This window comes from Hyaloscypha bicolor, assembly GCF_002865645.1.
Source record: "Hyaloscypha bicolor E unplaced genomic scaffold K444scaffold_44, whole genome shotgun sequence".
NCBI lineage: Eukaryota > Fungi > Ascomycota > Leotiomycetes > Helotiales > Hyaloscyphaceae > Hyaloscypha > Hyaloscypha bicolor.
Window position 1 is genome coordinate 404,401 of NW_020194546.1, and position 22,522 is coordinate 426,922.

The window sequence follows — 22,522 nt, forward strand, 5'->3', positions numbered from 1 at the left end:
GTGTCCTTTCCATTGCTGCCTTGATCGTACACGTATCCCCCCTCGGTCTTCCTTTCTTTAAAATTTGTCTTGATATCTCTCGTGGAAAACAGTACCCTTCTTGACGAGCAGTTCTCTTCGTGTCAGGGTCACAATGTCTTCAAATCGCACCTCGCATGAATATTCTTTAGACTCCTTTGGTCCTACAATTCCAAACGGGTTCGACTTTACTTTACTTTTCCAAGACTCACTTCTATCTATACTGCCCTCTGCAATACTTCTCTTAGTAATTCCTTTGCGGGTTCGGTCCCTACGTAGTAAACCTCGAAAAGTTCATAGAAGTCTTATCTATGAGAACAAGCTGGTAAGCTGCGAGTCGTGAATTTGACCCCCACCAACTCGACACCGATGTTCTCCGATCAATGCCACCAAAACGCTGATCCTCTCGTAGTTATTCCTCGTCGTCTTTGCGTTGATGCAAACTGCTCTGCTTGTTTTATATGCAATTAAACCTACCCTGAGAACACGTGCAACTTTAGCTGCCGCTGTCCTCACTCTCGTTGATGCGTTGGGACTATGCCTGCTATCACACGCGGAGCATTTGTATTCTATTCGACCATCTGCTATCATCAATGTCTACCTTCTAATTACACTGATTTTTGACATTGCTCGTGCAAGAACGATGTGGCTTGAAGATGGCGGTGTGAAATCCGTTGCGGCTGTCTTCAGCAGCGCTATTGGGGTCAAAGTTATGGTACTCTCCATTGAAGCCATTGAGAAGAGGGGAATCCTCCTTGAGAGGTACCGATACTCGTCACCGGAGGTTACCAGTGGAATCTATAGCCGTAAGTTCTCTATTCCTCAGAATCTTCTTCCCGGAATCCTGCCTCGCCAGTTTCGCGATTACTTATGTGCTAGGGGTACAGAACTCTCACTTCTATGCCTCCGTCCAAATTCCACTTTCAAGCAATACTGATTCAAGAAATTGGATTATAGGCAGTTTCTTTTGGTGGCTGAATACATTAATGAGAACCGGATTCCGACGAGTTCTAGGCAATGAGGACCTCTATCCGATCGATGATAACATGACTTCAAGGGTGCTTCTTGACCGCGGACAAGAAGCGTGGAATAATACGAATAAAACCCGACCACGAGCATTATTCTGGTCAACTCTGTCGGCCACCAAAGGTGCATTTGCATACTGCATTTTCCCTCGTATCTGTCTCATTGGGTTTCGATACGCCCAGCCGTTCTTACTTTCGCGAACAGTCAACTTTGCTAGCAATCCCAAGGAACCGGATAGCATTGGCTGGGGTCTTACCGGAGCATTTGGGCTTGTGTTCGTTGGTCTTGCCATTGCTACAGGGTCATACTATCATATGAGCTATCGATTTATCACCTCAATTCGTGGAACTCTCGTTGGCATGATCTACGCCAAAACGATGGACCTCAGTATCACGGCTCTCGACGAAAGTGTCGCAGTCACTTTAATGGCAAGTGATACAGGTGAGTAGTCTTAACGGCAATGGCAAGTCCCTGCACATGTGCAAGATATGACTAACGCGGAATTTATAGAAACAATATGTCAGGGCCTTACCAATGTCCACGAACTATGGGCCGTGCCTGTCGAGCTTGGGATTGCCTTGTGGCTACTTGAGAAGCAGTTAGGGCTAGCGTTCTTAGCACCTACAGCCGTTGCTATGTTTGCGGTATGTTTATTCCCTCCTTTTAAAATCGAGGCAAGCTTCAGTGCTTTCTCTTCACGCACCACTAACTTTATAGCTCTACAGACAGGAGGTATTGCGATTATGTCAAAATACATGGGTAGTGCCCAGAAGGTTTGGATAGAGGGTATCCAGACTCGAGTAGATGTCACTGCTTCCATGCTATCGTCCATGAAGGTAGAGAAAACTCGGGTCATATCACCTCGATTTTGTGCTAATCACTTCATAGTCGGTCAAGATGCTCGGCTTTGCCAACATCCTAACAAATATCATACAAGGGCTGCGTGTCACGGAACTCAAGCTCTCGTCTCTTTATCGCAGACTCCTCTGTGTTCGCGTGTTTTTGGGTATTGCTCGCTGCATTTCCCTTTTCCTTTTCCTCTCACCCATCCTACAACCCAATACTAATATGTGAATTTAGGTAACAGCGTGAATGCGCTCGCACCCCTGTTCACATTTGCCGTGTTCGTCATCGGCGCAAACTCAACAGGTCGAACCCTAAACACCGCCTCGGCCTACACTGCGCTCTCTCTGATTTCCCTCCTGGACGGCCCAATGAACACCCTGGTGTCCGCAATTCCAATGCTAAACGCTGCCATGGCTTGCTTTGCTCGTCTCGAGTCTTTCCTCAACTCTGATGCTCGGAGAGATGACCGCTTGCCACTTCTAGGGCCAGGAGAACTTGGTGACCAGTCCTCTCCTCCGACTAGTTCTGTCAACAAGGACATCGAGATGGAAACCCTGCGCCCAGTTCTCACTAGAACCAAAATCAATTCCGTGGTGATCGCAACCCAGAATGCCAGCTTTTCTTGGGACATTGATGGACAGCCTGCTGTTTTCGACTTGAGCTTTACCTTGCACCGCCACCAGTTTTGTTTCGTCATCGGGCCTGTTGGATCAGGAAAGTCAACCATGTTGAAAGGTCTCCTTGGGGAGACACCCGCGTCTAAAGGCTTTGTCTACCAAAATTACCAGGAAACCTCGTTTGTCGGACAAACTCCCTGGATTCGAAATGGAACAATCCAAGAAAATATTCTTGGCATATCGTCATATGAAGATGCCTGGTATAAACAAGTTGTTAATGCATGTGGACTAGAGGGCGATGTCTTAATTCTGCCCAAGGGTCATGGTATGGCCCCGAAAAAATCTGGCAACGGCCTAATCAATTTGCTGACTATCATCTTTAGGAACACCTGTTGGCAGTGCTGGTATCTCCCTGAGTGGTGGCCAGAAGCAACGGCTGGCGCTCGCAAGAGCATTGTATGCCCGAAATGATCTGGTAATGCTTGATGATATTTTCTCTGGACTTGATGCAGAAACCGAGGAGCACATCTTCAATAAGCTACTTGGTAAGAATGGTCTTTTCCGGCAACTTGGTACCACAGTCATTCTAGCGACACACGCAGTACACAGGCTTTCCTACTCCGACCACGTCATTGCAATGAGTGGTAATGGCCGGATCATGGAGCAAGGTTCTTTCGAGCAGCTCAGAAACGCGGGTGGATATGTGCAGAGCCTTGCTGCAAGGATCAAAAGCGAAGATACTGCCAACTCGACAGAAAAGAAACCCGATATCTCAGCTCAACCAGTGCCTTTCCAAACCGACAACGAAGAGGAAATTGAAGAGCTGAACAGGCAAACTGGGGATTTTGCCGTGTACAAGTACTATTTCGCTTCCATCGGATGGTCCACCACCACTGTGTTCTTTGTCTTTGTGGTGCTTTATGGAGTTGCTTCCAAGATGACGGAGTTCTTGGTTACGTACTGGACGAAAGCAATCACTACCCACGGTAATGAGGTCAACGGGTTCTATATTGGCCTTTACGCGATGCTATCGCTGCTTGGCTTGTTGGGGCTTGTTGTTGGTGTGATTGTACTGGCCCTTAAAATGGTGCCCAGAAGTGGGGGGGTACTCCATGGGAAATTGCTTGCCACGGTGATGGGTGCACCGTTAAGCTTCTTCACGTAAGCATGATCTCACGTTCATTGTCTTGACGTCTCATGGCAGTTCTAACCCCCAAAGTTCCCGAGAGATGCGGTTCATTGAGTTATCCAAGTAGAGTAATACTGACTCCAAGATCCTTAGGAAAACCGACACAGGTACAACTACGAACAGGTCAGGGACATACCCCTTCCAAGTGAAACCCATACTGATGCCCGCTCCGTTAGATTTAGTCAAGACATGACCATTATTGACACTGAACTTCCTTATTCGCTTGTCGACCTTTCTCTCTCGGTCATAACCACGACCATGGGCGCTATTTTGATGTGTCTCTCGGCCAGCTACTTCGCCAGCCTGATGCCACCAGTTATTCTCGCAGTTTGGGGTAAGGCACTCATCAGTTCTCCGCCGGGAACTTTTGGCTAACCTCGAACTGTAGTTTTGCAGAAATACTACCTGAGAACCTCTCGGCAGATGCGACTACTCGATCTGGAGGCTAAATCACCTCTATACTCGCACTTCCTTGAGTCGCTTACCGGACTGGTAGAAATCAGAGCTTTTGGATGGAGTGATAATTTCCTAGTAAGTCAACCTGATCCGAAACTTCGAATACCAGCCTGTGTAAGAGTCCCAAAGCTAAATACCGGAACTAGACGCGGAATCTTGACCTCTTGGATACATCGCAGAAGCCATACTACCTTCTCTTCTGCATCCAGCGCTGGCTTTCGTTCATTCTCGACCTGATGGTCATGGTCCTAGCCGTAGTTTTGATGGTCCTTGTGGTCAAGCTGGTGAGTTTTCTCCAAGCAAGATAGTTTCTATCACAGGACTAACTTTGCCATAGCGAGAGAACATTACCCCTGGATATGTTGGCTTGGCCTTACTCAACGTGATGAGTTTCAATCAATCGCTTGCCCAGATTATCAAGAATTGGACACAGCTCGAGACGTCAATAGGAGCCATCGCACGCTTGATGAGTTTCTCCGCACAAACGGCATCCGAGAATCTCCCCAGAGAGAATGAAACCGTCCCTGACAACTGGCCAGCACACGGAACGATCGAATTCAAGAACGTTTCGTCTTCGTACACCCCAGGCGGGAACCAGGTCATCCGTGGCCTCAACATGTCCATCAAGGCTGGACAGAAGATCGGTATTTGTGGGCGAAGTGGCAGTGGGAAAAGTTCACTGATAACCACACTTTTCCGGATGCTCGAGATCGCCGAGGACAGCGCAATCACCATCGACGGCATCGATATCACGAGACTTCCCAGGGAGACGGTCCGTTCGAGACTGAATGCCATTCCTCAAGAGCCGTTCTTCGTCAAAGGCACCGTTCGTTCCAACGCCGACCCATACCAGCAGCACACGGATGCAGTTATCATCGCAGCAATTCAGAAAGTACACCTTTGGGATTTAGTGAAAAGTAAGGGTGGACTCGATACCGAACTGGATTCCGAGTTCTTCTCACACGGCCAAAGACAATTGTTCTGCCTGGCAAGAGCGGTCTTGAAGAAGAACAAAGTGGTCATCCTAGACGAGGCGACGAGCAGTGTTGATACCAAGTCGGACGAACTTATGCAGAAAGTGATACGTGAGGAGTTCACGGCCTGCACCGTCATTGCTGTTGCTCATCGACTGGATACTATTTTGGATTTTGACAAGATTGCCTTGCTCAGCGCTGGGGAGCTGAAGGAATATGATACCCCTCAGGCGTTGCTGGCGAGGCCAAGTGCCTTCAGGGAGTTATACAACTCTTGAGGGATTTTTCAAAGGGGAGAGACAACCGGAAAATGAACAACAGAATGGATCGGCTGGGGAAAGTATATAGACAGACCAGGGCAGAGTGGTGTTAGAGATGGGAAGGTGTGGGTAATGGAGTATATATATATATGTGTGTGTGTGTGTGTGTGTGCGTGTGTGCGTGTGTGTGTGTGTGTGTTAATTATAATGCCTCTGTTGATGACCTTACCATTTGAGACTATGTCAAATGTACAAGGAAAGCCGCTGTAATACCCGCATCGCCTGGATCCTGGATTTTCGATGGAGCTGGGTGACCGTTGGTGGCTCAATCCGAGGGCTGCGCCGCGGGCTGACAAAAGCTTATTTGAACCACGACTTCCACGAGAGGTTCAGAATAAAAAAGTCCTGGTGTGGCTGAGGGTAGCACACGAAGAAAGATAAGGGAGATTGGCGGCCGTGTCTTCTGGTCCAAAAGGGCAAATTGATCCCTCTCTTGGCGGACTACTTCAACACTTGGCTCATTTATCGCAAAACGGAGAAGAGACTCGGGGGTCTCGGGGCATGTTCTTCATCTGGATTCCGGACCCTTCAGCAGCCCGGCTGCGGTGGAGAGGTTGACGTTTGTGAGACTGTGACAGTGTGAAGCCGACACGAAACATCTGGCCGAGATAAGGGGAAAGGGCCGCGAGGACGAAGACGGGGACGCTCGTGTGTCCTTGTTCTGAAGACAGAAGGAGATAGGAAACAGCTAGGGTTCAGGAGGGGATGGGAAAATGGCAGACGGCCGCAGAACCAGGGCAGTGGAGCAACTGGCACGTGACAGCATGGAAGCATGGAAGCATGGAAGCATTGGGAGATGCAAGCGTGGAAGATGGAAGCAGAGAAGCAGGAAGCAGAGAAGCATGCTGAGTGGAAGCATGGAAGAAGACAAGCAGACAAGCATGGAAGCATGGAGCAGGGGAGTCCTTGATGCTCTTCCCCACCTCGCGGCAATGCCGTCCCCACGGCGGGCCCGATGCCCAATGGTGGCCGAGATCTGGAAACAGGGGCAGGGACCGCCGGGGGCGGCGATGAAATCTCTCGGTCGGCGTAACCCGAACTGGTGCTGGACGAGTCCAGTCCAGGTTTCAGGCCTCAGGCATCAGGCCGCCAGCCTCAGCGGCTGCCAATGGCCACAGTGGCCACCCATGGCCAGTTCACGCATCCCAGCCGGCCCCACTGCCCAGCCTCCCAGAAGCCGCGTAGAAACATCCCTCGGCCTGACGTCGCCGTGGCGTGCAGGGCATGGCAGGGGTACATACTTGTAAATTATAACATGGGCAAGGTCATGGATCATGGAATGCGATGGGGGGGGGGGGGGGGCATTTTTGCATTGGACATCGGCCCACCAGCTCGACGCCGTCCCATTCGCGCACTCCAGCCCGCACCCGCACTCACTCACGCTTTCGCCGCCTCCCCTTCCCTTCCCTCCGCTCTCGACTCCTCTCACAGGCTGGCTGGCAGCCTGGCCGCCTGGCCGCCATTCTCCATCGGGGTTATGTAAACGCATTTGTCGATTGTCTGCGGGCCGGCTGGCGTCTTGTCTGGCTTGCTCGGTGCCAAGCCAAGCCAAGCTACACATCGCATCGGCGCACCAGAGAGCGATCCCTCCTTATCCAGTGGTGGACCAGTGACTGGCGACCGCGTGCCTACGTTCCTTCCTCGAAAGGTCAAGCAAGCTCTCTTATCCGTCGACCCCCCGTCTCTTCTCCTCCGGTCAATCTTAGTCTCTTGCCTGCCAACCTACCTGCCTACCTCCTGGTCGACTCTTGTAAAAACTTTCTTTCACGCTTCCTCTCTTCCTCCCTCCTCCCTCCCTCCCTCCCTTCAACCATTCCTCTCTTCCTTCAAAGAAAAGTCTATCAATTGCCCCTCCCCCCAAGGCACAAGGGTACCCCGACTCGCAGCTCCGACGATACGACTACGACATCATGACCACGCCTGAAATCATGAACGATGCGCAGCTACACGATGGCAATCCACACCACCGACGCAAAAGCACCGGCATTATCGAGGTCCATGGCCCCGATGGCCAGAGAAAGACCCTGAATCTGGCTGAGATGAATGATGCAGATGCTCAACTGGCCGCCCAATTCGGCTACAAGCCCGTCTTCAAAAGAGAATTTGGCTACCTGTCAACCTTCTCCTTCGCCGTCAGTATCAGCGGTCTGTTTGCCACAATCATGACCACTTTCTCCTTCCCGCTCTATGCTGGAGGCTCTGCTGCCGCTGTTTGGTGCTGGTTGATCTCCGGTGCCGGTTGTATGTGTATTGCTGTAAGTCGAATCGCCTCGGGCAATAGGTGAAATGTTTCTTATTGACAATGTCAAAGTGCTCTGTTGCCGAGCTTGTCTCTGCATATCCCACGTCTGGAGGATTGTATGCACCCCCCAAAGCCCATCTGCGCCAATGCCTAATTATCTCAGATACTTCACAATTTCTCGACTTGCCCCCCGTGATTGGGTCCCCGCCCTCAGCTGGTAAGACGAGAGTTGACTGATGGATCTCGAACACGGTGCTAAATAATTGGACAGGATTACCGGCTGGATCAATTTGCTCGGACAAGTGAGCCGATGCCCTCACATGACAATATCAGTACTAACACGGTTTTCTAGGTTGCTGGTGTTGCCTCTTCTGAATATGGCGCTGCCCAGATGCTTCTCGCAGCCGTCTCCATGGGACGAGACTTCAACTACACGATCACGACCAACACGACCATCGGTGTCATGGCCGCCCTGACGGTACTCACGGGATCGGTCAACTCCTTGTCAACTTACTGGATGGAAAAGATGACCAAGACGTATGTCATCTTCCACGTCTTGGTCTTAGTGTCATGCTCCATTGCCCTTTTGGTCATGACCAAGACCAAGCATGATGCACACTATGTCTTCACAGACGTCGAACCGACCTCGGGATGGAGCCCTGCCGGTTTCAGTTTCTTGTTCGGGTTTCTGTCCGTCTCGTGGACCATGACCGATTACGATGCGACGGCACATATCACGGAAGAGATCAACGAACCGGAGGTCAAGGCTCCCTGGGCCATCTCGCTCGCTATGCTCTTCACATATATTGCCGGCTTCCTGTTCAATATTGTGCTATGCTTTTGCATGGGCGATCCTGCGGAGATCCTCTTAAGCCCGATCGTTCAGCCAGTTGCACAGATCTTCTACAACAGTCTCGGTAAGGCCGGTGGAATCTTCTTCACTGTCTGTGGATTCATCATCATCAAGTTTGTCTGCTTTACAGCCATGGTAAGTCTTGCTCTCAACCCCAGACCTCCCCCCTTTTGCTAACGGTCGTAAAGCAAGCCTTGGGCCGGACCGTCTTTGCCTTCTCACGTGATCGTCTCATTCCCGGACACAATATTTGGACCCAAATCAACTCCAAGACAGGAACTCCTCTTTACGCTGTGTGGGTCTCTGTTTTCTTCTGCATCGCCATTAACTTGATTGGTCTGGGCTCATATGCTGCCATTGCCGGAGTCTTCAACATCTGTGCGATCGCTCTCGACTGGAGTTACTGCATTCCTATTGCATGCAAACTCATGTTCGGGAAGTTCGAGCCAGGACCATGGCATATGGGCGTCTTCAGCAAATATGTCAATGCTTGGGCCTGTCTCTGGACGCTGTTCGTCAGCATTATCTTCATTCTGCCAACCGTCAGGCCCGTGACTGCTCTTACTGTGAGTTATGCCTCTGAGTGATCAAGAATAGGTGCTGACTTGTAACAGATGAACTACGCATCCGTCTTCCTTGTTTTCATCCTAGGCTGTGCGGCGATCTTCTGGTATATTAGCGGCCGGAAATATTATAGTGGACCTGTTATCGAAGCAGAGGGATACGAGTCCAATGGTGAGGCTCCAGCCTTGGACGGGGAGAAGAAAGCTGAGCTGGCTTGATCCCGGTATATATGCACGGAAACTTGGTGGTGGTGCTTATGTGGATTGCATTCGCATCTTATTGCCCACGATGAACGATAAGCTCAAGAGCTGTAGGTCTTTGCAGGTTGTTCTATAGCTATATCTCGACTGAGATGAAGAAATGATACCCATTGATAATTGTTTTCATCGTCTCTGCTTCGATTTTGTACTTTGCTTTTGCTTTGGCAAGCTACCCAAAGACGGGTCATTGAGAAGGCAAGGCAAGTTTCTAGTGAATGCATAGAATCAGCCTTTCACCAAGGCAGAAGAGAGGATGTTCAAGAAATCTACGGCACTTTGGAATTGAGAAGTTCCGAGTCGGGCCTAGCTCGCCTTGGTTTATTGCCGGGGTAGGGGTATTGAGTCTTTTTCGTCCCCAATCTCCGAGGCATTTCGATGCTAGATATTGAGAGACTTCTATTCAACTTCGTAGCTCGCGTATATTCTCTTTGGAGTGTGCTCGTGGGGGTGGCTCTCGTGATCCTAGATCAGGAAGTCTACTCCCCCTTTCCAATGTTGCCACCTTTGTGGACAGGGCTGAGATGCCATCAAACGCCGCCCCTCAATGCCATCTCTCTCCTTTCCTCCACCCCCAAAAACGCTCTCAAACTCAAAACTCCCTTCCCCCTCCCCCTTCCTCCTCAACAACACCCCTCATCACGCCTCCCGACCTCTCCACAACATCCTCCCTCTTCCCTTCCTCACCCTTCCACTTAAACAGCCAATGCGGCAACACAGGCAGCTCGCCGTCCCCTCTGTTCAACTCAAACCCCACTTCTCTCACCTCTGCTGAAAACTCGGAGTTCACGGCTTCCAAGAGGTGCATGTAGTGCCTGTGCAGGGAGAAGTGGTGGAAGTTTAGGGTGCACGATTTCTGTGATGCGAGCGTAGAGAGGGCGATTAGGAGCTGGCTGGATTAAGAGATTAGGTTAGTATCCGTTTACGATGGAAAGTGTTGAAGGGAGTGCAGTGGAAGTGAGGGCTTACGTATTGGTTAGAGCGTGGGAGCGCTAGAATTGTGCTATGAGGGCTCGTTGGGGTGTGAGTCTGTGCCGAGGGTTGATAGATTGTCATCATTCCGGTGGAAATGGTTGGCTCCCCTCCATTTGAGCAACCTGGGTCTTCACCATTCGTGATATTGCTCCGAGACGATCGAAGCGGGTGCAATTCCTCTTTTTTCGACGTTCCTGGGCCTGATCAGAGGTTTGCTCATGCTCGAATTCCGTGGTGCTATCATCTCACTAGTGCCATCTGCCCGCTCGTGGCTGCGGGAATATTGGCCTGGATCAGATGGAAGGTTGTCTCATCAGAATATTCGCTGGTTGGAGTAGATCACGATTATGGCTTCCATGTCAAGCCATCTGGGGAAGCCGATCGATTCGTGCCTGATTGCATTATATAGCTTGGCGGCAGCAACTGGGTATTGTTGGAATCTGGACTCTTCGATGACTGATGCATGCCCCACGGAGGAAAAAGTAGCATGAGTTGGTGTTCAACTCTGTTCTCCCTTTGCGTGAGATTACCGCAAGCCTCTCCCAACCCAGGTAGGCTGATCTGAGAAAGTGGTTGCACTGACAGCCACAGCTGGTTTCCTCACCGAAACAAATTTCCAACTCTTGTTGATGGCCAGACTGATTTGGAAGAACCGGGACATAGCAGGGAACAGAAATATCAATTAAAGAATCCCTACTGGCCGCCCCCCACGGATTTGAATTATTCAATCCAATTTCATTCATTGTGAGAAGCGGAATATCATAAGGCTACAGAGAAACTGGGTGGAGACGAAAGTAACAAAATAGCTCAATATTGTCTGTGTGTATTCCATGAGAAAGATGCAATGGAAATCTTTCTGGCTCTGGGAAATCTCTGATTATCCGGAACCCAGCCTCCTCGAAAGTGGTCTTAGTGACTCTGCTCAGAGGGACATCAAAGTGCTCGGCGATTTTGATATACGGTCCCGGAATCGTGCGAACACCTTGGAAATTCCCGAGTCAGTAGTGCCTTGAACTTTTGATACACCAAGCTCTCGAAAAACATTGGAAAGGAATGTTTGAAATACTCTTATGGTGTGGGAAACACCAGGGAGGGAAAGATCGACTCAGAAATACACATACGGTGACCCGTTTTTTTGTGGAGCTCAATGAAACCCTGGTCGGCCTCAGATTCTAAGATGTAGCGAGTATCGCATACAACCTGTAACGTGAATACAAGCTAGATAGGGATGCGTCGATTTCTCAGCATCGTTGTGATTCTTCGTGTGGATTCATGCTCTCCAGGAATAGAGAATCTGGGATTATTCTTGAGACCGTTGATGAGCCAGCACTCTGCAATCAACTCATACAGAATCTGGTTGTCCCGAGACCTTTTGTCCGGTAAGCAGCTGCGTGATATATCACGGGCTTTCCAATGTCCTTAGATAGCCAAATCGATTAGCATTTTTTATTCTGAAGTGTCACTGGAGGGAAATCAGGAAGACCGTCTTCCTGGGTAAATTGAGGGTTAGAGAAAAAGGAGAAAGTCTGAAAACTGGTAGCGAAGATGGCAGGAATCCCTTTTCTTGGGAGGAACTGGATCCAACCAGCCGCTCAGATCATAAAACCGGAAAAGGCAGACCCAGTACGCTTCCTAGAGAGGGCGGTAGGTTAGCATATTGACAACCAAGAAACAAAAAAGGAGTGGGAATTGATAAACTCACCCCATAGATCTCCTCTGAACTCTCTCCATAGTCTTCGTTGCCAACTTTATCGTAATCAACATGATCAAGTCCAATGTCCGAGAACTGCAGGTTGGCCATGCTCTGGTAGTCAGTAAGGCCGCTATCTCGATGGATTTGAAAGAGCAACTCCCGCTCCGACCTCTGCAGCAACTTAGAAGCGGTGTTAGTCATGAGAGAGACACACGCCTGGCTGATTATTCCATCTGTCAAGCCATACTGCTATTCCTGAAGGTATTCGCGGAGGTTGTTCCAATCTTTGAAGAAACAATAAATCTTGAAATAAAGATCGTCGCCCTCGTCCAATCCATAGTTGACTTGGCGAGTCTGTACGAAAGAATCCATAACATCGATATCAGTAGATGGTACAGCCTTCTCCGACAGCCTCGCTATCTTCTCCCACTTCCTGGCTTTGCCCTTCCTTTTCCCGTACTGAATCTTTCGAAGGTTCCTGTTGCCTGACTTTCCCGTCCGCTCTCTGTGTCACTACCCCCATCGCTATTGCTAACTGTACCGGAAGCATCGCCCTCGATGTCCGGGGGAATAAACAAGCTGCTGGTATCGCTATTCCTCTGACTGCGAGAAAATTTGCCTTGCTTTGCCTTAGGTGTTGCTGAGGGGTTTTTGGTGCCTCTTTCAAAGCTCTTTAAGGCTCCCTCAAGAACTTGGACGTAAGGTGCATGACAAGAACCAGCCTCCTTCTATCCTCGACTGCGGTAAAATAGGACAGCTTCTTGTCGTTGAGAGATGACTTCTTGCAGGACTTAACGAAGATCTTCAGGAATGACATGGCCACGAGAAATCACAAGTTGAACCAGACTTGGAATCTCGCGGATTTGGACAGGTCCGCCTTCCTTGTTAGTGGACCTAGAAATCTTGTGCCCTAGCTTTTTCTCCTGCTTCAGCCAGGACCTAAATTTCTGTTCTCTTGCCTTGGAGGCTTTGTACGTATCTACAATTCGGAAACCGGGGAGATTCGACATCAAAACCATGTCAAAATCCTTCCTTAGGACCATGCGAAGAGAGATGAAAAGATGGAAATTAAACAGGAAATGGGGACGCCCTTCAACGTTTTCTTAACGGCGCTACCTGCGTTTTAGCGGTGTGGATCTTACCCAAACCACGACGCGTCATCACGTGTTCTGAACAGATACTTCACTTGAGCTCTGCAGAGTCCGAATGACCAAGGGGCTCTATGAGAGTTGGCGTGCTTGTTCTAAGAGTGATGGTTATCGACTTGCATTCTTTTGGTGAACTGTGGTTCACGACGCAATGGATAACCACGTGCCATTTGAGCAAGGTAAACAACCTAAGATGCGTGCTTCTTGCAAGGTAGCACAGTGATCTTGTCTTGTCGTCAAGTCCACATGAATTCTATGCACATTTTCCGTTTCCATCGATAAAAGCAATCTGAGAACTCCATGCGCTGAAAGGCAATGACCAAGTTAAAGATTCAAAAGTAGGGGGTATGTTCGGTGTTGTAAGCAAGGGAGTTTTTGTGTCCAGTCTAGCATCCCATGCAGCTTATCCCTAATACCACCTAGAACCTAATGCTCAGTCGCGTAAGATCCGGTATCTCTTTCTAAAAGAGAATCCTTCTCAGCCTTCACTTCAAATTGCTCGCCAGACACCCAGAAACCAGCTGCTTCGATGATCCGACAGACAACGTCCAGTTCAGTTCGATCTCGGGGAGCGTAGACCATGATGAACTCGCGAGGGACATATTGTTTCATCCAACCGCCCCTTGCAAGAGGATGTCTCTCACCCCAGCCCTTCTCCAGCACGACCTTGGCGTCATCTGGGTGCAGGTTCATATGCATGCTTCGATCGCTATGGTGAACGTGGCAGATCTCACCACGACAGGTGGGATTGATCGGATCACGGGCAAAAAGGGCGAGCCCCTTCTTCTCGAAACATGAAGTGCCAACACGGAAGGAGTTTGGGTGCCTGACCACGAGATTCTCCAGACTCGTACGCAGCATTTTGTACATCTGGGCACACCCCGGTTGATCCAGTTGCCGTTGAGGCGCGATTCCTGCTATCTTGGGTCGTGGACCAGTCCGCTCCGGGAGCCAAGTATGAGCCCGTTGGTAGTAGCCTGTCACAGGATATATCTTTTCGGAGAAGGTCGCTGGCGTGTATGGATCAGACAGCGCAAAGAGACGGAGGTATGCGATTTTGAGGTAGCCCAGGAAAGTGGACGGAGTTCCTCCAGGTCCGAGGTTGAGGAAGTTCTCATAGTCATTGTAGATTATGAAGGGCAATGGTGCCAAAGCCAGTAAGGTGCAAGTCAGGGATGGTTGGAGAACCTGGATGCTGATGATGATGGCAAGTATTGCTGAAATGAGAGATGGGCCGGTCAGGGTAATCTGGAGGATAGAATGCTGGGTCATCGACATCGGAGGGTCAAATGGTGCGTCGGCTTCCTGGAAAATGACCCGAGTCGTTGTGGTTGAGCTTGCGACCTCCATGACCTATTGATTGTTAACCGACTGGAGGGATGGATAGAAGGGGCGTTGTGTGCTGACTTGGCTGCTTCTTGGTTGCTTGACGTCAGTGATCGTGCCGCCTGTCACATTCAGTAGCTTCAATGCTCGAGAAGAATAGCAAGAGCTCAAAGAAGGGATCCTAGCAGTCACGTGGAAGTGCAAGAATTGAAGAAGACGTATTCAGCAATGTGGAAATGGGACGGTTCTTGAGGGTCTCAAAGCTGATGACTACAGCAACACGAGGTCTCAACAAGAGTACGATGTGAGGCACTGCACCACGAATTGATCTTATATTGATGACTGAGACAAAAATGACTGGATATCCCTAAAAGGAGACTCAAGTTTACGTCTGCGGAAAACGGGAGAGGTCTTGAGCCGGCGTGGCGAAGGAAGCAGAGATAACAGTCAGACGGGCAAGGGAAAGGGAAAGGGACGTCTTTTTAAAGAAGGGGACCTGGCTAGTCGACTATCGGCCGTTGGCGGTTTCCTCGTGGGCCCATTTCTTGGTTCGTCCCCATCCCCTTCTGCGGGACAATCCAATGCATGGAGCGAGAAAGCGCTGTGAGCATCATCGGAACGCCGCAATCGGATTTTTGTGTCACGGGAAGAGCAAACTTGAGCTGGAAGATCGTCACTTGACATAACATCCTGCCCTAATTGGCCAACGTGGGGGATCCCAGAGGCCGCCGCGATGTTTTCGACGGAGGTCGTATGATCGACAGCGAAACGGAGCAGGAGCACAGTCAGTGGCTTGGGAGAACGCGGGGCCAGTGAGAACCCATGCAACGAGCTCGAATCGGCCATTATTGGTACATGATGGGGCTCTGGAAAGCATCCTTGTAGCATCTTGCCCTGGTCTCCGCCTCCACCTTGCTGCTGGCGAGGATGGGAAGCAGAAGAGGGGTCCCAGCAACGGCGCGGGCTGCAGAGCTTGCATCACAAGTGCAGCAGGAACAGAGTGAGCGGGCTGAGCTGGAATGCCCCCCGATAGGGTGCAGACTCGCCAGAGGGCCACGGCAGGGTGCACAGGCAGACCGATGAAAGCGGTCATTGGCGTCAGGAGGGGCAGGCCTGGGCAGCAACCAGCCAGCGATGGCAATGTCAATTGCAACCCTGGTCTGGCGTTTCTGCGTCCTCACCGTGGCAGCAGGTGGCACGCGACTCGACGGGACACTGCAGCTGAAAGGCTGCAAAGAGAATGGGCGTGGGATTGATTTGAGAAGCGTGAGAAGCGTGAGAAGCGTGTGAGGGCGCGAGAGGCGTGAGAGGCGTGAGAGGCGTGAGAGGCGTGAGAGGCGTGAGACGTGTGAGAGGCGTGGAAGTCAAGTGAGGGGCCCGACCACATGCGGTCTTTTGCTTGCGGTTGCGGTTGCGTGCGGTTGCGGTAGGGCTGGCGGCATGTACCAACTCAGCAGCTGAAGCGAAAGAGCCGAAAACCCCGAAACCAAAACCGGCAAGTTTGCCGATCCCATGCGTCCCCCCCCCTTGGGCTGTTCTACCTAGTGTCAGCTCCAGCATCAGTTTCTCTCAAAGCTTTCGTTTGTCTGGTATATGTCGAGAAGACTGCCCTGCTCTTCTTCAATGCCTGCTCCCATCCAGCAGCAGCATCATCGCCGGCCAAGACTTGGCTTGGCTTGGCTCCGCTCACTCGCTCGCTGTCATTCTGGATTACAGTACTGTAACTCAGAGCTGCTGCACGGTGAAGGCTCCCTGAAGCAGGCCCGCCTCCCAGCCTAGAACCTATCGGATTTCATTGCGGACACCAGAGGCGGTCAGTCCTTTCTTGTTACCTCATTTTCATGTTTCCCACCTCGTTCTCTCACCTCTCTCGATCGCTTTCGAGGACTGACGTTGCACTCCGCCTGCCAGTCAGACCTCCCACTTGCCGACAGCGGCCGCCGAATCTTTGAGAAGACCAGTCCAATTGACAACCTACGAAAGATCCCACAACATGATCCTCCTCGATGCCGCCGGCTTGCGTGGACTGCAGCACAAAAGAACAGCGTGTTCCTGATCGGACCAACAAACCATGGCGCTGCTGCAAACTCGAATAAAGACGTTGTCGCGGGGTGGAAAACCCCCACGTCACGTGAAGCCGGGCCCCCAAAGTGTCGTGGGCGTCGTCGCTAGGCCAACCATGTTGCACCTTCACTTAGCTGGTAAACATGGCCAGCCAAGCAAGGCAAGTAAACTTTCAAGGTTCGCCTTTCCATTGCCAGATTTTCAGTCTCCGTCTCAAAGTCATCCTCTGCGAATTGTTACAGAATCTCAAGTCTTCTCACTGTGCCATTAACTGAATGCATGGCATGTTTGCCGCATGAGACTACAAACAAGAGTAAGTCTTGCTCTGTCACGTTCAGTACAGATACTTATCGTTCCTGCAGACAACATTCCACTGCAATCAGCCGACACTTGCTCAGGAATGGCTGGCTTCAACTCCCTCAACCCCCTGACTGTCACAAAGCGGTCATCCCCTTCAAAATACTCCAAAATCGATACTCGAATGCCCAGACGGCGAGAACGCGATCTTGAAAAACATGATTACTCTGACGATTCAGATGATGAGTCCGATTACTCCTCCGATGCATCCTCGCCTGTTTCTTCCCGAGAGACATCTGGCTCCTACTCATCGAACCGACCAATGTTACGGAGGAAGTCGTCAGCAGGTTCCCAGAGACCTGCATACTCAAGATACAGACTTCCAAACAGGGTTATGCGGTACTTGTGCTTAGCACTGATCTCCACGATTGTTATTTTCATGTTAAGCTTAGTTCGAATGAGTGTTGTGTCCTCGCGGCGAGTAGAAGCTGGAGATCTTGGGAAACGGCCACCACCCCCACCCGAGCCGTGGAAGTCGTTCAAGTTCCTATCGAGATATTACGGTGGCATCAGGACCCTGGTACCATTATCGGAACGCCAGCCAGAGTATCCGTCTGCAGCTGATGAACTGCCTGCCTCGAACGAGACGACCACTATCCCAATCCGAGAAATTCCGTCCAGCAAACCATTTGACGCATTCAAGCACCAAGCCTCGGAATCTTATTTGAGCGAACATGCCCCAGTTCAGGAATGTTTTCTTGATTTAGAATCAACCATTCGCATTCCCCAACTGCAATACTATCAGGGCAGGCCCAGCGGTTTCCCTGATAATGTGGTAGGATCTTATGAACTGCTTGGCCTGCCGGAGGATATTTGTTTCGAACGATTTGGAAGATTGGGACCTTACGGCTTCGGATACTCTTCGAAGTATGGAGGTACCGATACAGGTGAACATGGAGACACGGAAGGATCAGGTTCGGTCTGGGTAGATAACTCGGAGCCTGGGCTCAACCAGGTTGACTATAGAAAGGTTAACTGGGGAGCTGCTCAGAAGAAGTGCTACGAAGCCAATATTGCACGATTCGGGCCACAATCTCCTCTCGTCGACCTCCCCACAACATTTTCCGTCCTTGGCCAAGATACCGACAGGACGGAGAAGCAGGATGTACACCCAAGATCAACTTTAGATGCGAGAGCCAATACTACGTTGAATGAAAAGTATCTGCCTCGTACTGCTGTGGTGGTTCGTGTATGGGATGATTTTGCGTATCGGGAGGAGGATATAATTAACCTCAGGGCAATGGTTTCGGAGCTGTCTCTGAGCTCGGGTGGAGAGTACTATGTCCATCTTCTTGTTCAAGTCAAGGATGAAGCAAGACACCCAATCTGGGCGGATCCTGAAACATATCAGCAACATTTGGCCGAGTGTGTGCCTGATGAATTCCGCGATATTGCAACATTATGGAGCGAAACGCAGATGCTCATGTTATATCAGGGCATCTTCGATACCTTTACCCGTGGTCTTCCCGTGCATGGCCCTTATCGAGGTCTACAAATGGCAATGCAGCATTTTGCCCAAAGGCATCCCGAGTATGACTTCTTTTGGCATTGGGAAATCGATATTCGTTATACTGGCCACTACTACAACCTGTTCTCACAGGTCGAGTCATGGGCCAAGAAGCAGCCACGGAAAGGGCTTTGGGAGAGGAGTGGCAGGTTCTACGTTCCCTCGGTCCATGGATCTTGGGAGGACTTCAAGCAGATGGTTCGCGTTCAAACGGAGATGGGCACAGAGAACGCTGAAGACATGTGGTCTGGCGTCAAGGGAGCTAAGGTGCAACCGAAAGGCGACAAGCCAATCTGGGGCCCCGAACGGCCCCAAGACCCCGAGGACTGGTTTGAGGTCGAGCTTGACCCCAAACCTGTGGGTAGCTACGACAGGGATAAGTATGCGTGGGGAGTTGGTGAAGACGCTGATCTTATAACTTTCAACCCTCTCTTCGACCCCGAAAAAACGACTTGGTTCCTGGCAAACGATATCACAGGATATAACGCCACCGATAGACTGCCTCCTCGTCGAGCAGCGATTGTTACGTCTTCGAGGATGTCAAAACGACTTCTCAGAACGATGCACCGCGAGACGGCATTCAAGAAACATCATGCGTTCTCCGAGATGTGGGCTCCCACAGCTGCATTGCACCATGGATATAAAGCCGTCTACGCCCCGCATCCCATGTTTGTGGACAGAGAATGGCCCACGCCGTATCTGGCAGGAGTTTTGAATTCAGGGAGGAATGGTGCAACTGGGGGTGCAAGAACAAGTGTGTTTGGCGAGAGGGAGCACAATCTGTTGGGCATGACTTGGTATTATAATGCTGGGTTTGCGCCGAATCTTTGGAAGAGATGGTTAGGGTTGAAGGTCAACAATGAGGGTGGTGAAGAATTTGAATTGACGGTTGATGAGGGCAGAAGCGGCAATGGTGTGAATGAGATGAGAGGTGGAGAAGGGAGAATGTGTCTCCCTCCCATGCTCTTACATCCAGTGAAGGATGTGGAGTTGCCCGTGGAGGGAACAAGGGAAGAGGAAGATGTACCGGAAAGTGACCCTAGTGCCTGATTAATGTAAGATTTGGACAGCGGCGTTTTGAGCGTTTTGAAGGTATAGGCGAAGGGTTTTGGTGTAGATAGTTCACGAAGACATGATTCGACAGCGATGATATTTTCCAGAGCCATTTGTCATATTATTCCTGCTCTGGTGTGGTTTCATGATTGTCATCCTTTTTCTTGGACTTCTTGAAATGCTCTTTGCCCTCCGAGATGTACGCCTCAACTTTTTGACCTGCGAAACTCCTCCCATCCATTACTCCAACGCACGCTCTAGCCGCCTCCGAATTTGAAAACCTAACGCTTGCAACTCCTTCCTCCTCCATGTCAAAGAGGACCACATTCGTAACTTCTCCCAGTTTACTGCACTCCTCTCTGATATCTTCTTTGATATCCAATATTGCAGCTGGGTCTTCCGCCAGTTCCTCCAGTGTGAACATATGCTTCAATATGACCACCTTGTCCCATCTTGAGCTAGTTTCCATAACGCTGGAAGGCTCGTCATCACTCCAGTCGGCTAACCGGGCATCCAACTTCTGCGTCTTCTTGATGATCTTTTGTTTGTCCTTCATGCTCGTCTTCGGTTTTTCCTTCTCCTCCCCTCCATCGTTGTGCTGAACTTTCTTGTAGCTTGACTCCGCAGCTTGAACCCTCATCTTGCCGTTTGTCTTGCCTCCTATCCTAAACTCTGTATCGTCCAGTAACATCATTGCCATATCCACGGACGGGGCTTTGAAGAATACGATTAATGCATCGCCCTTGAAAGCTCCCTTCTCATCTGTGTAAAGTTTGATGCGGGGCTTTCCGCTATCGATTTCTTCTGCAATTACACCACATTTGCGAGAAAACACCTCCCGGACTTCTTCGACGGTCACATCATGCGGGAGGCCGGTAACGTAAACAGCTGTGTTGGCTCGGGGAGGGAGAGGTGCTTTGGTCTTCTTGGGTACTTTTGCGGCTCGTCCTCCTTCCTGTTATTTGTTAGCTTTGAATGTTAAGAGGGGGTGAGCCAGACATCTTCGCCATTCACGTATTCCTTCTTGCGCTTCCTCTTCAAGGCCTCCACAGGCTCTGCCTCGTCCACACCAGACACCCTGTATGCCTTTTGCTGCTCTTCTAATAACGCCTCTTCAACAACTGGGATCCATCTCTTGATCGTATCATCGAACTCAAACTCCGCACCATCCTCTTGGACAAGGATGAATTTGTTGTCGAGTTTCGAGTATGAGATCCTGTCGTCGGCATCGAATTCTTCTGGGTTTGTGGGGAAGGATGACCCTCCATAGTTGTGCTCTTGTCTTTGCTCCATTGTTAAAGTCATGAAGCCTGGGAAGCCTGGACTCGAAGTCGAAGAAGGGTAGTTGCGACAGAGCTGAGGGAAAAAGATATCGACACCTAAGGCACAAAATTACGAAGGTAGAAGGGTTCACTCGCCAACCGCCCAAACTACTCAACCGCCCAAAATCGCTACCTTCAAAAAATCATAATTCAATACCCATATAATATTTTACTACCAAATTAATTGTTTTCTGAAGCTTTTTTAGCCCCTCAACATGCCTGTAAAAAAAATCACTATACTGAATTCGCGGACGATCCCAACGAGCTCTCTGAGAGCGTGCGATTACAGATGGCCCATAACGATTATCTCGATTACAATACTAGCAAGAAGACTAAATCCATTCGAAAATGCGCGAGAGAGTATGGAATTGCATACGAAACCCTTCGAGATCGAATTAATAGAGCGAAATCAAAGGAACAAGATACAGCGGCAAGATAGCATTTATTAGCGAGGCAAGAAGCGGTCATTTAGTATCGGTTCACCAGGAACGCGTAGCACCGTCACGTAATCGTGGAATGCTATTTGCGTAAGTTGGTGAAGTGGTTGTTATTCAGAAGTAAGGATCGCAGTATCGTAGTATTGATATGCGATCCCTAAATCTGCTAAGCCTAATGGGGACTAGCTACCGGTCGAGTCACCTATGCGATGCGAGGTCACATGATCGTTGCCCGTTGCCCATGTCCCGTTGCCTCTAGTTGCCTCCACGTTACATGACTGCGTCACATGACTGCGTCACATGACTGTCAATAACCATAGCTGTACCAACATTTAGTATTATATTCGAAAAACGCAAGTTACTAATTCTTACCCTAAAGAAAATTCAATAAGAAATATTATTATAAGAATGCAAAAAACCTTCTAATATACTCTCTTATATTAAGCCATATATTATATAAGATATTTAATTAATTATATAAGAATTAGTAAGAAATAGAAATAGTAGAATAAAAATCATAAGAAAATACTAAAAATACTACTAAATAAATAATTTTGGTAATACTATATAGTTTTAAAGTAATATATAACTATTAAGAAATTGAGATATAATAAGTATATAGACAGATATTAGATATTATAGATCTAGTTTCCTATTTTAGGTAAAGCTTATAATTAGAATTATATAAGTAATTAGAATTATATGAATTATATAAAATTATATTTCCTAGTTAAGTAAAGTACTTTATAGGCTTAGCTAAGTATTAGGAAATATATAAAGAGATACTTCTAGCTTTAGAAAAGGGTATTAATTAGTCTTTTATTAGAATTAATTCTTGGAATTAGTTATATTTATAATTATTACTCTATAGCTTATTTATCTTAACTACTTATATATTATCTTACTATTATATATCTTATATTCTAATTAATTTAACTTTTAAAAAATAGTTTATTATAAGATAATTAAGCTATTAATAAACAAAAATATTAATAGCTAGAGTATTAACTAGAAGAAGCGCCTCTATTACTACTAGGGTAATCTAATCAGGTATCTAGGGAAGTATCTAGTTAAGTATTCTTTATATTACCTAATTAGGAAAAGGAAATAGAACTCAGATATTCCTAGAACTAGCTAGTAAAATAATAATAATAGAGAAATTAGTAGCGGCTTACTATTATATTATTGAGTTAGAAATAGAGATATAATAGAAAGAAGATCTAGAGAAGCTAAAAGCTCAGATCTATTATTTTAAAGATATTTAGATACCCGATATAA

The 22,522-nt window shown here is 49.0% G+C and overlaps 9 protein-coding genes across 9 annotated transcripts; 5 read left to right on the top strand and 4 right to left on the bottom strand.

Moving 5' to 3' along the window:
* Positions 1–133: 133 nt before the first annotated feature.
* Positions 134–5,404, top strand: K444DRAFT_641185 (putative ATP-binding cassette transporter; the record flags this gene model as incomplete). The annotated part of the gene is made up of 13 exons (XM_024884591.1): positions 134–343; positions 431–824; positions 976–1,485; positions 1,555–1,688; positions 1,770–1,880; positions 1,933–2,050; positions 2,125–2,832; positions 2,891–3,668; positions 3,790–3,819; positions 3,873–4,030; positions 4,085–4,227; positions 4,299–4,436; positions 4,490–5,404. The coding sequence occupies 13 exons, from the start codon at positions 134–136 to the stop codon at positions 5,402–5,404; spliced, it is 4,347 nt and encodes a 1,448-aa protein (XP_024741010.1).
* A 485-nt stretch (positions 5,405–5,889) lies between these two features.
* On the bottom strand, positions 5,890–6,491 carry K444DRAFT_314933 (uncharacterized protein). The gene has a single exon (XM_024871833.1). It carries the CDS (start codon positions 6,335–6,337, stop codon positions 5,975–5,977), a length of 363 nt encoding a protein of 120 aa, XP_024741011.1. The 5' UTR covers positions 6,338–6,491; the 3' UTR covers positions 5,890–5,974.
* Positions 6,492–7,374: 883 nt separating this feature from the next.
* On the top strand, positions 7,375–9,323 carry K444DRAFT_521688 (amino acid transporter; the record flags this gene model as incomplete). The annotated part of the gene is made up of 7 exons (XM_024874144.1): positions 7,375–7,701; positions 7,758–7,804; positions 7,852–7,905; positions 7,960–7,990; positions 8,041–8,676; positions 8,730–9,107; positions 9,156–9,323. The coding sequence occupies 7 exons, from the start codon at positions 7,375–7,377 to the stop codon at positions 9,321–9,323; spliced, it is 1,641 nt and encodes a 546-aa protein (XP_024741012.1).
* Positions 9,324–11,167: 1,844 nt separating this feature from the next.
* K444DRAFT_626331 (uncharacterized protein) lies at positions 11,168–12,519 on the top strand (the record flags this gene model as incomplete). The annotated part of the gene is made up of 4 exons (XM_024882631.1): positions 11,168–11,334; positions 11,621–11,716; positions 11,815–11,981; positions 12,071–12,519. The coding sequence occupies 4 exons, from the start codon at positions 11,168–11,170 to the stop codon at positions 12,517–12,519; spliced, it is 879 nt and encodes a 292-aa protein (XP_024741013.1).
* Positions 12,520–13,604: 1,085 nt separating this feature from the next.
* On the bottom strand, positions 13,605–14,456 carry K444DRAFT_641188 (uncharacterized protein; the record flags this gene model as incomplete). The annotated part of the gene is made up of 1 exon (XM_024884592.1): positions 13,605–14,456. The coding sequence occupies one exon, from the start codon at positions 14,454–14,456 to the stop codon at positions 13,605–13,607; it is 852 nt and encodes a 283-aa protein (XP_024741014.1).
* Positions 14,457–14,740: 284 nt separating this feature from the next.
* Positions 14,741–16,208, bottom strand: K444DRAFT_714699 (uncharacterized protein; the record flags this gene model as incomplete). Its single annotated transcript, XM_024888329.1, has 3 exons — positions 14,741–15,617; positions 15,686–16,041; positions 16,195–16,208. The coding sequence occupies 3 exons, from the start codon at positions 16,206–16,208 to the stop codon at positions 15,178–15,180; spliced, it is 810 nt and encodes a 269-aa protein (XP_024741015.1). The 3' UTR covers positions 14,741–15,177.
* A 61-nt stretch (positions 16,209–16,269) lies between these two features.
* K444DRAFT_315175 (uncharacterized protein) lies at positions 16,270–19,544 on the top strand. Its single transcript, XM_024871838.1, has 4 exons — positions 16,270–16,317; positions 16,420–16,745; positions 16,811–16,881; positions 16,931–19,544. Exons 2-4 carry the CDS (start codon positions 16,576–16,578, stop codon positions 19,480–19,482), a joined length of 2,793 nt encoding a protein of 930 aa, XP_024741016.1. The 5' UTR covers positions 16,270–16,317; positions 16,420–16,575; the 3' UTR covers positions 19,483–19,544.
* A 30-nt stretch (positions 19,545–19,574) lies between these two features.
* On the bottom strand, positions 19,575–20,778 carry K444DRAFT_555745 (uncharacterized protein; the record flags this gene model as incomplete). Its single annotated transcript, XM_024876717.1, has 2 exons — positions 19,575–20,440; positions 20,485–20,778. 2 exons carry the CDS (start codon positions 20,776–20,778, stop codon positions 19,607–19,609), a joined length of 1,128 nt encoding a protein of 375 aa, XP_024741017.1. The 3' UTR covers positions 19,575–19,606.
* A 128-nt stretch (positions 20,779–20,906) lies between these two features.
* K444DRAFT_315122 (uncharacterized protein) lies at positions 20,907–21,341 on the top strand. The gene has a single exon (XM_024871837.1). The coding sequence runs from the start codon at positions 21,023–21,025 to the stop codon at positions 21,254–21,256; it is 234 nt and encodes a 77-aa protein (XP_024741018.1). The 5' UTR covers positions 20,907–21,022; the 3' UTR covers positions 21,257–21,341.
* The last annotated feature ends 1,181 nt before the right edge of the window (positions 21,342–22,522 follow it).

What these genes read in the sequence shown, in the direction of transcription:
- K444DRAFT_314933 (XM_024871833.1), bottom strand. Translation starts at nt 6,337, where the DNA reads ATGCTTCCATGCTTGTCTGCTTGTCTTCTTCCATGCTTCCACTCAGCA.
- K444DRAFT_315175 (XM_024871838.1), top strand. Translation starts at nt 16,576, where the DNA reads ATGGCGCTGCTGCAAACTCGAATAAAGACGTTGTCGCGGGGTGGAAAA. An exon ending in AAGGCAAGTAAACTTTCAAG is followed by an intron (nt 16,746 to 16,810) that starts GTTCGCCTTTCC and finishes GAATTGTTACAG; the next exon opens with AATCTCAAGTCTTCTCACTG. An exon ending in GCATGAGACTACAAACAAGA is followed by an intron (nt 16,882 to 16,930) that starts GTAAGTCTTGCT and finishes TCGTTCCTGCAG; the next exon opens with ACAACATTCCACTGCAATCA.
- K444DRAFT_315122 (XM_024871837.1), top strand. Translation starts at nt 21,023, where the DNA reads ATGCCTGTAAAAAAAATCACTATACTGAATTCGCGGACGATCCCAACG.